The 11629-nt window shown below is 49.8% G+C and overlaps 1 protein-coding gene across 1 annotated transcript in view; it reads right to left on the minus strand.

The window, feature by feature from the left end:
• Positions 1–1992, minus strand: part of LOC133350720 (thrombopoietin receptor-like) — a 16496-nt gene extending 14504 nt beyond the window's left edge. The window contains exon 1 of the mRNA XM_061565383.1: positions 1860–1992. Coding sequence (XP_061421367.1) covers positions 1860–1959 — 100 coding nt within the window. The 5' untranslated portion in view covers positions 1960–1992. The remainder of the gene's footprint in view (positions 1–1859) is intronic.
• Positions 1993–11629: the final 9637 nt, after the last annotated feature.

Raw genomic sequence — 11629 nt, forward strand, 5'->3', positions numbered from 1 at the left:
GAGATTTAAAAGTGCATAGCTCCAGTGGCGTCCTAATATCGGAAGGAAGAGCATTCCAGACGGCCGCGGAAACGCATCCGAGAGCGCAGCGATGCAGCGATCGTCTTTGTTCGATGCTTTTATGGCGTGATCTGTCTTCGTTGTTGGTTGTAAAGGGTGCGGTAACTCCCACTAAGTTCTAGATGTTCGGCGAGCGTGATAAGAGTCACTGGCGGAGCCAGTGGGGGGTGGCACGTGCCCCCCCAATGATCCGTTTGAAATCCCTAATTTCGATCGGATCATTGGTGTTTATTAATAATAAATCGGCATTTTACGACCCCCACTGCCACTGTGTAGCATATTATTACGTGCTAGGGACTCTATGAGATGATAGGACAATAGTTTGAGTCCATAATTGGCAATAAGTAACGACAAAGGAGTTATAAGTGGCTCACAGAATTGTGCACAGTTGTGTATACAGCGCACGACTTCCCTGAAGGCATTCACCTTCAGCGAGCGCGATGCCGATCACACAACGCGGTTCGAATTCGACCCTCGATCGATGGCTGCGCCATCGCCGCACACGCGTCAAATAAAAAGCAAGGGACAAGTCCTCACTTACTAACAACTCCTCTATCATTTTTCATTAACCCCCCCCCACCCCCACACCGTACATATTTTATAATAGGTGACGTTTCGGGCAACAGCCCTTCGTCATAGCTGAGAACATACTTGTGTTTTTTTATTGTTGTTCAAAGGGCTATATGATTTGTAGGTCTGAAACGTCGGACACCCCGCGGTTAAACCCGAACACGCAGCAAGTAGCACGTGCTCGGATTGATGTGTTCCTTCATTTGCTGAAGTTTTTATGTATTTAACTTTTCTCATCTCTGGCGAACCAGGTTCACTGTTGCAAATAAAACGTTTATCCTGGTCTCCCTGAGTTTCTCACATTTGTTAAGCAAAATGAACGTGACCACTTCACCCACTCGCTCATCCACTCACCCATTCACTCGTTCACTCACGCACGCTCTCATTCATTCACCTACTCATTCACTCACTCATCCACTCATTCACTCACTTACGCATCCTCTCATTCACTCACCCACTCATTCACTGAACCTCTCACCCGTCCACTCATTCACGCACTCACCCACGCCACCCTCTCATTCACTCACCCACTCACTCATGAACTCAACCTCTCACCCATCCACTCACCCACTCATTCACTCACTCACCCACTCATTCGCTCACTCACCCACTCATTCACTCACCCTCTCACTCGCCCACTCATTCACTCACTCAACCACTCATTCACTCACTCACTCATTTACTCACTCACCCACTCATTCACTCACCCACTCATTCACTCACTCACTCATTCACTCACTCACTTACTCACCCACCCACTCGCTTCATCACGAACCCGCTCTTGCAAATGAGACTCCTCTCCTCGTCTCTTTCGAGTTTTCTCAACCCGGGTTAAACGCAAAATCAACTGTCACTGGAATCTTTATTTAGACTCCAAGAGGAATCCGATGAGCTATGAAGCTCTTTCTTCACAGATGTTCCAGTATGGGTGGGTCAGCAAGTTACAACAGCAAAATAAAAACAAAAAGATAATAAGTTGTAACATAGAGAAAGGAGTAAACAAGTCACTAAGTAGAAGTAAATAATAAAAGTAAAATGTATCAAGCTTGGGCGAGGCAGCAATAACACCGACAAAACAGTTCCACACCACACCAAGATAACACACACAGACGCAGTCCCTCAATTAAAAATACAACCCATTAACATTGAACTATCGATGCTGCCCGGCCTAAGGGGTCAACTTGGGAGGATCGGAGGGAGGCTTCAATGCGCGTTGTGGTGGCTCTCACCGTCCTCCTCGGTCGAGGCCGCCGCGGACACGAATCCAGCAGCCAGCAGTGGTCCCAGGGCCCACAGTGCGGCCACCACACACACCGAGCTGCCCGCCATGCACGCGGCGTGGGTGGGATGGCCCGGCGTGGAGGGAGGAGGAGGATGGTGGTGGTTGATGGTTGGTGGTGGTGGTTGATGGTGGTGGTTGGTTGATGGTGGTTGATGGTGGTGGTAGTTGATGGTGGTGGTTGATGGTGGTGGTGGTTGATGGTTGTGGTGGTTGATGGTGGTGGTGGTGGTTGATGGTGGTGGTTGATGGTGGTGGTGGTTGATGGTTGTGGTGGTTGATGGTGGTGGTGGTGGTTGATGGTGGTGGTTGATGGTGGTGGTGGTTGATGGTGGTGGTTGATGGTGGTGGTTGATGGTGGTGGTGGTGGTTGATGGTGGTGGTTGATGGTGGTGGTTGGTGGTGGTGGTGGTTGATGGTGGTGGTTGATGGTGGTGGTTGATGGTGGTGGTTGATGGTGGTGGTGGTTGATGGTGGTGGTGGTGGTTGATGGTGGTGGTTGATGGTGGTGGTTGATGGTGGTGGTTAATGGTGGTGGTGGTGGTTGATGGTGGTGGTGGTGGTGGTGGTTGATGGTGGTGGTTGATGGTGGTGGTGGTGGTGGTTGATGGTGGTGGTGGTGGTTGATGGTGGTGGTTGATGGTGGTGGTGGTGGTTGATGGTGGTGGTGGTGGTTGATGGTGGTGGTTGATGGTGGTGGTTGATGGTGGTGGTGGTGGTTGATGGTGGTGGTTGATGGTGGTGGTTGATGGTGGTGGTGGTGGTTGATGGTGGTGGTTGATGGTGGTGGTCTCGCGGGTCGTGGTAGTCGTAGTCGGCAGTCCACGGAGGTCACGTGGAAATCAATGGAATCCTCCAGAGGACAGACGAACATCCAAACCTGTGCTCTTGTGCAAGTCTTGGGGGTGATGATGGGGAAGTGGGTGGTTGCTCTATTTGGCGAAAATTATTTTAAAATAATGATAACGCTTGTGGAGCACAGGGCCCAACTTTGCAAAGCACCGAGCGGCCAGCAACAAACAGCACTACTCCCGTATTAAAGTTGTAATTGACAAGGGTTGCGAATGCGATTCTTCAAGTTGAGCACCAAGGTTGTTGCTAATATTAGTATTGTTATCGCTGGAAAGACTTGGGGGGAGAGAATTCAAAAGCCGAGCAGTTGCGAGGGAAGAAGCAGAAAAAGAAGTGTTGGGAGCTGCAGTGTGGTGAGTTGAGTGGACGAGTGAGTGGGTGAGTGATGTGACCTGCAGTGTGGTGGTGGTGGTTGAGCGCAGTGTGGTGAGTTGAGTGGACGAGTGAGTGGGTGAGTGCTGTGACCTGCAGTGTGGTGGTGGTGGAGCACAGTGTGGTGAGTTGAGTGGACGAGTGAGTGGGTGAGTGATGTGACCTGCAGTGTGGTGGTGGTGGTGGAGCACAGTGTGGTGAGTTGAGTGGACGAGTGAGTGGGTGAGTGCTGTGACCTGCAGTGTGGTGGTGGTGGAGCACAGTGTGGTGAGTTGAGTGGACGAGTGAGTGGGTGAGTGATGTGACCTGCAGTGTGGTGGTGGTTGATCACAGTGTGGTGAGTTGAGTGGACGAGTGAGTGGGTGAGTGCTGTGACCTGCAGTGTGGTGGTGGTGGTGGAGCACAGTGTGGTGAGTTGAGTGGACGAGTGAGTGGGTGAGTGCTGTGACCTGCAGTGTGGTGGTGGTGGTGGAGCACAGTGTGGTGAGTTGAGTGGACGAGTGAGTGGGTGAGTGCTGTGACCTGCAGTGTGGTGGTGGTGGAGCACAGTGTGGTGAGTTGAGTGGACGAGTGAGTGGGTGAGTGCTGTGACCTGCAGTGTGGTGGTGGTGGTGATTGAGTGCAGTGTGGTGAGTTGAGTGGACGAGTGAGTGGGTGAGTGCTTAATCTGCAGTGTGGTGGTGGTGGTGGTGGTTGAGCACAGTATGGTAAATTGAGTGGACGAGTGAGTGGGTGAGTGATGTGACCTGCAGTGTGGTGGTGGTTGATCACAGTGTGGTGAGTTGAGTGGACGAGTAAGTGGGTGAGTGCTGTGACCTGCAGTGTGGTGGTGATTGAGCACAGTGTCGTGGATGACACAAGACAGTCCGTGTCTGGTATAGACCCAAGCCCTGAACACGAGTGGAGGAATCAACGAGCGAAGCACCGAGGGAACGGTCACCCCGACTGATGGCAGCGATACAAGAGTGACGAAGAGGCGCCCGTGAGCGAGCAAGCGACCGGAGTGACCCAGCGAAGGCTGAACCATACGTGGGCTAAAGATGATTATTATGATGTCCGCGATGATGGTGGTGGTGGTGGTGGGTACGCTGAAGGTGGTGATGGGGGGGGGGGGTAGATGAAGGAATACGCTCGTGGTTTGCGGTTCCTCTGTGTTTATCTCGCTCGCAAAACCTCAGGGCACACTTTGAAAAAAAAGCACACGCACGCGTGCTCGCGTCTCTTTACCCGGTGTCATTGTTCAGCGACTTCGCGGCCTATTCGGACCACGTTGCCATGTCGCGTGTGTGCGACACGGACGTTCATCGCTCGTTGCAGACGTTCGCGGTTCGAACCCAGCGGGGCGCCACGGTGGCGAAATGTTAACTCCCTTTCCTGGTATACAGGAGGTCGTCGGTTCAATATTTGGAGTTTGCAGGTCTCTCTGCCCGTGGTCGCGTGGAACACGCGTTTAGAGTGTTTGGCTGCTATCAACTTCCACGCGATAAGCCACTTCGTTGAGATATTATTTGCGGCCACGTCGCTTCTGTAAAGAGCTATATAGCTCAGTGGGCCTTACCTGGTAACATACCAAATTGTTTTTAGTTATGTACGTTGGTGGATCACGTGGCCCAGAAGTTGCAGTACAGAAAGTAGGTGCGTGTGTGTGTGCGCGTGTGTGCGTGTGTGTACACACGTGTGTGTGTGTACACGTGTGTGTGTGTGCGTGTGTGTGCGTGCGCGTGTGTGTGTACACGTGTGTGTACGTGTGTGTGTGCGCGTGTGCGTGCGTGCGCGTGTGTGTGTGTACACGTGCGTGTGTGTGCGTGTGTGTACACGTGTGTGTACACGTGTGTGTGTGTACACGTGTGTGAACACGTCAGTGCAACGGAGCTTTCAGCGGAATGATGATGATAACGATCGTGATTGCGAAGCTTACGCAGATTACTGTGACGATGTTGTTGATTATGTTTACGGTGAAAATAGTTGTGGTTAATGACGACGCTTGGATAAATGATAGCGATGATAATGATGATTGTGATCACAACGACGTGGTCACAGTTATGATAATGATGGCAATGACGATAATGACGATCATGAAAGCGATTGCAGTGATAATGATGATCAAATCACGCTGATTATAATTCGGATTAGCGAATGACGACTACCGTGACAAGGATTGTGACGACGATGACAATGATGATAACATTGACCATGATAAAGATTGTGACAACGATGACAATGATGATGAGCCGATGACGATCATAACGAGAATTATGATGATCACAATTATGACAATGGATGTGATGACAATGCTTATGATGATGACAATGATGACAATGATCACGATGGCGATGTTGACGATGATGTGTGGTCTGAGTGAATTCTACCCCTCCCACCCATCCCCCCCTGCCAGTGAGTGACAGTCCCATCAGCACACGTGCTTCCTGCACCGCTAATCACGGAGCCGCACACGCACGCGTGAGGTCTGGGGCTGGCTTGGGGCTTTCACATCAAAATCTTGAGTCGTGGTTGAAGTGTCTGGGGGGGAGGGGGTGAAGGGGGAGGTGGGGGTAGGGGAGGAATGGAGCGGTGGGGCGAGGGGGGTTTGGGGAAGCCGGTGTACGATTATAAACACGAAGGGCTTGTCTCATGCGGCACAAAACATACGTTATAAGAAATAAAAATTAGTAAAAATAATAAATGGCAGTTCCACCTGATGACGGAAGCTTGTGTTGCCTCCGAAACGTCGTGATTTAATTTAGTTATTTAAATTTTATTATTTTTACTATTATTTATATTTTTCATCTACGTGACTTTACCGAAAGAGCCAAAGAGTATGGATCATTGCAGTAACGAAAACTTCAAATCTAGAATACGTTATAAGCTGGAGTGTGTTCACCATGCTTCGCTCGCAGTGGACGTTAAAGATCCCGTGGCGTAATTCGCAAGAGCTGTGCCATCGTGTGCCGACGCCACGGTCCAAACTTGCCAAATGCAAACAGGTTGCCTGCAAACTCCTCATTTGGGATTACTCAAGCATACACGTAGCAAATCACACCACCGACTGGCAGACTAGCCCCTGCTTACAAGGCAGATACAGACTCATATTCTTAGGAGTGAGTGAATTAGTGTATGACTGGGTAAGTGGGTGGATGCGTGAATGAGTGAATATGCTCGTGAATGAGTGGGCGAGTGAGTGCATGCAGGAGTGAGTGAATTAGTGGATGACTGGGTAAGTGGGTGGATGCGTGAATGAGTGAATATGCTCGTGAATGAGTGGGCGAGTGAGTCCGTGCAGGAGTGAGTGAATTAGTGGATGACTGGGTAAGTGGGTGGATGCGTGAATGAGTGAATATGCTCGTGAATGAGTGGGCGAGTGAGTGCATGCAGGAGTGAGTGAATTAGTGGATGACTGGGTAAGTGGGTGGATGCGTGAATGAGTGAATATGCTCGTGAATGAGTGGGCGAGTGAGTCCGTGCAGGAGTGAGTGAATTAGTGGATGACTGGGTAAGTGGGTGGATGCGTGAATGAGTGAATATGCTCGTGAATGAGTGGGCGAGTGAGTGCATGCAGGAGTGAGTGAATTAGTGGATGACTGGGTAAGTGGGTGGATGCGTGAATGAGTGAATATGCTCGTGAATGAGTGGGCGAGTGAGTGCATGCAGGAGTGAGTGAATTAGTGGATGACTGGGTAAGTGGGTGGATGCGTGAATGAGTGAATATGCTCGTGAATGAGTGGGCGAGTGAGTGCATGCAGGAATGAGTGAATTAGTGGATGACTGGGTAAGTGGGTGGATGCGTGAATGAGTGAATATGCTCGTGAATGAGTGGGCGAGTGAGTGCATGCAGGAGTGAGTGAATTAGTGGATGACTGGGTAAGTGGGTGGATGCGTGAATGAGTGAATATGCTCGTGAATGAGTGGGCGAGTGAGTGCATGCAGGAGTGAGTTAATTAGTGGATGACTGGGTAAGTGGGTGGATGCGTGAATGAGTGAATATGCTCGTAAATGAGTGGGCGAGTGAGTGCATGCAGGAATGAGTGAATTAGTGGATGACTGGGTAAGTGGGTGGATGCGTGAATGAGTGAATATGCTCGTGAATGAGTGGGCGAGTGAGTGCATGCAGGAGTGAGTGAATTAGTGGATGACTGGGTAAATGGGTGGATGCGTGAATGAGTGAATATGCTCGTGAATGAGTGGGCGAGTGAGTGCATGCAGGAGTGAGTGAATTAGTGGATGACTGGGTAAGTGGGTGGATGCGTGAATGAGTGAATATGCTCGTGAATGAGTGGGCGAGTGAGTGCATGCAGGAGTGAGTGAATTAGTGGATGACTGGGTAAGTGGGTGGATGCGTGAATGAGTGAATATGCTCGTGAATGAGTGGGCGAGTGAGTGAATGCAGGAGTGAGTGAATTAGTGGATGACTGGGTAAGTGGGTGGATGCGTGAATGAGTGAATATGCTCGTGAATGAGTGGGCGAGTGAGTGCATGCAGGAATGAGTGAATTAGTGGATGACTGGGTAAGTGGGTGGATGCGTGAATGAGTGAATATGCTCGTGAATGAGTGGGCGAGTGAGTGCATGCAGGAGTGAGTGAATTAGTGGATGACTGGGTAAATGGGTGGATGCGTGAATGAGTGAATATGCTCGTGAATAAGTGGGCGAGTGAGTGCGTGCAGGAGTGAGTGAATTAGTGGTTGACTGGGTAAGTGGGTGGATGCGTGAATGAGTGAATATGCTCGTGAATGAGTGGGCGAGTGAGTGAGTGCATGCAGGAGTGAGTGAATTAGTGGATGACTGGGTAAGTGGGTGGATGCGTGAATGAGTGAATATGCTCGTGAATGAGTGGGCGAGTGAGTGCATGCAGGAGTGAATTAGTGGAGGAATGGGTAAGTGGGTGGATGCAGAATTATATTAAACACATCGTCACGTGTCACTAATCATCTGTTGTATTGTTCGCTGTTGTAACTCACTGACCCGCCCATACTGGACACATGTGAAAAAAGCGCTTCATAGCTCATCGGATTCCTCCTCCAATCTAAACAAAGATTCTGAATAATGATACTTTCTGTAAGCGTGAACATCTTGTCAGATAGTGGAGGGTTAATGACTCGAACATTGGCATAAAACTGCGAGCACGTGGCTTCAGCCTAAAAAAAAACAACCATTGGTCAACATGCTTTAGAATATTTCACAGAGCGAATGACCGAAGCAATAAATCAAATCAACAAGCGTACGAATTAGGGAATGAGTTTACCCCCCCCACCCCCTCCAAGCCCCCCCCCCCCCAATGTCTATCTCTGAGACCGCGACCCCAATGACCACCCCCCCCGCCCCCCCATCCCCTGGCTTCGTCTGACGCAACTTCCACAAAAACAATGATCTGGACACTTGAGTCCCGCCTAAAGGCTTGTGGGTGGGGGGGGGAGGGCGCGGAGGGAGGTGTGGGGGGGCTAGTGGGGGCTACGGGGAGGGGGGGGTGTCATGGGGGTTTCACAATGGGGGCCCAGGAGGCCCAGACTCGGGGGAGGTCTGGCGGTTGGGGTTTGTGGTTTGCGGCGAGAAGAGTCCAAGAGTCCGTGGGCACGTAAACAAGAGAGGTGGTGACGGGGGGGGGAAGGGTGACCCTGCCAGGACCCCCCCCACCCCCTGCTACCCCTTCCCAAAAAATATATCCTACGTTGGTGTACAGTCCTTATTAACTATTAAACTACAGTGGAGTTTTTTTTTTTTACCAGGTAAGGTCCACTGAGCTATGTAGCTCTTTTTCAGAAGCGATCTGGCCACAAATGATAGCTCAACGAAGTGGCTTATCACGTGGTCATTTATAGCAGCCAGATACTCTAAACGGGTGAATGTTGATTCTAAATCTGGAAGAAAAACCCCGAAAATCCGGAGAAAAAAAAATCCACGCGACCCCGGGGACAGAGAGAGAGAAACGAAAACTCCAAATATACCCACGACTTCCTGCAGACCAGGCGGACGGAGTTCACATCTCCCTACCGTGGTGTCCAATCCACTGCTGGATGAGGGCATCCGAGCCAGGTCCTAACCGCCAGCCCAAGACGCGGTGCCGAATCGGCCACGATCCAAGGCACCGTGACACTGACGGGTTCACACGCACGCTCCCACTTGCCGTACAGGCACCTCGAAGCCACGTGATCCGCCAACCAAAATACAAAACTTTTCACTATTTTATTTTATTTTACCAGGTAAAGGCCCACTGAGCTATATATCTCTTTTCAGAAGCGACCTGGACACAAATGATAGCTCAACGATTGGCTCATCGTGTGGACATGTATAGCGGTAGCCAAATACCTGAAACGCATGTTTCTAAATGTGGAGGGAAACATTTGAGCACCCGGAGAAAAATCCACGCGACCGGGGAGAGAGAGAGAGAGACTAATTCTAGATTTGAAGCTTTCGTGACTGCAAGGATTCATACTCTTAGGTTTTTTTTCGGTAAAGTCACGTAGGTAAAAAATTAAAATTTAAATTTAATAAAAGTAATAATGGGAATAAAATAATAAAATAATAAATCACGACGTTTCGGAGGCAACACAAGAGAGAGACTACGCAAACTCCACTGCTGAATGAGGGCCTCCGAGCCACGTGGTGTAGCCACCAGCCCAAGACGTGGTCACGATCCCGCGAGCCGCGTCTCCATCATCGCTTCGTCTCTCCGCCTTTAGCTGCGACTCCTCCGTCACGGATCTCACGATCCCCTTCCTTGCAAGCGACGTGTGGTAGCTCTGACGAGGTGTCACATTAAGGCAGGGGTGGAGAACCTTTTTTTGCCAAGGGCCATTTGGATATTTAAAACATCATTCGCGGGCCATACAAAATCATCAACTTCAAAATTAGCCTGTTATATTTGGTCAAACGTTTAATTAACTCACCCCCTAATGTGATGGCTGGAACTGCTTCTCTTTGGTGAGGCTTGTGATGTTAGCTGGTATTGATGATGTTGCTACTCGCAACTGCTTTTCCAGGTTTGCTTCTCGATTGATTGAATTTCGAGTCCCTCCTGCGGTTGCCTTGGCAGGGCCACACCAAATGATTTCGCGGGCCTTGTACGGCCCGCTGACCGGACGTTCCTCACCCCTGCTTAACACGTAGTGGAGACCAATATCATCCATAATAGAGGGTTTTTTTGGGTTAGATCGCGTAAATATATAAATGTGTCGTTAAAACCCGCCACCATCCGACACAGCCAACTAGTAAGGGTTGTCACGTAAACAGAACGTGCCAATTCGTCACTAGTACAGCACACCGGTGTGTTGGAGAGCCAAGCCACAATATTTACAATCTGAGTACGACGTTTCGCCAGTAATTACAACTAGCTTCATCAGGCGACAGCCAGATTTGTGGAGAAGTCTAAGTGTTTAGTTCCTTCTAGATTTGAAGCTTTCGTGACTGCAAGGATTCATATTCTTAGGTTTTTTTCGGTAAAGTCACGTGTTGCCTCCGAAACGTCGTGATTTTTATTGTATTTTTTATTTTACTTTTATTAATTTAAATGTTTTACCTACGTGACTTTACCGAAAAAACCTAAGAATATGTTTAGTTCCTCATATAGAGGCGTAGATGTGTTGACCACGCTACTGCACTCTTGCGCAATGTGGGAGGTCACTGCCCGGAACATCGCCACTTGTGTCGTGTTTCCAATTGATTTTATTTCAAGGCTACGAAGCAGTGTCACTGACGAATTTGTTGGGTGCTTTTCTTAAGCATGCACATCTCCGGTTGGTCATACTTCACCACGCTGGTAAGTGCGGGTTGACGGAAGCGGGGAGCACAGGCGCGTCGTGGTAGCACAGAAAGTACAGTACAACTGCGTATATTTCGTAAATATTCACGGTGTTTCTTGAACCATGTATCATAGCAGGTAGTAATACACTGATTGAAATGTTTAGTTTTGAGGTCACATTGCCAATGGTTGATGTAAATCGTTATCAAACCGAGTATCAACACCCCCCCCCCCCCTCTGTCCGTGTGTTGAACTTCCATCGCACCGTACGTAGCCAATCGTGCTAATCGGAGGTGCGGGGGAAGGACAACAAACTAAACGCAAAAAGCAGTTCTAAACAAATGAGTTTGCAATCGAGATGATTTAAAAGTGCGTGGCTCCTAGCGGCTTCATAATATCGGAAGGAGAAGAACGTTCCAGACGGCCGCTGAAGAGCATCCGAAAGCGCCACGCGATACAGCGGTGACCTCCGTCTTTGTTCGACGGCGATAACCAAAAGCCGCCGTTCCCACTGCTGCTGCGAGGATGAGCGGAGTTCGCCTGATGACTCCTTGATGAGATCAACTGCGGAGTTGTATCCAGGGGCGGCCCTAGACGAGCTTGCAGGCAACTGGCACCCGAGGGCGAACCGTGCAATCGGCTCCCCCCCCCACCCTCAAACCCCAAAGGCAGATCTCGGCTGAGGTTTTTTTTGGTAAAGTGGGAAACATTTTGCTCCCTGTTTTCCGTTTAATGTTTTTTTCTGTAAGCGTATTGTCTTTCAAA

The sequence above is a fragment of the Lethenteron reissneri genome, chromosome 4 (assembly GCF_015708825.2).
Source record: "Lethenteron reissneri isolate LAM-NWPU_2019-01 chromosome 4, ASM1570882v1, whole genome shotgun sequence".
NCBI lineage: Eukaryota > Metazoa > Chordata > Hyperoartia > Petromyzontiformes > Petromyzontidae > Lethenteron > Lethenteron reissneri.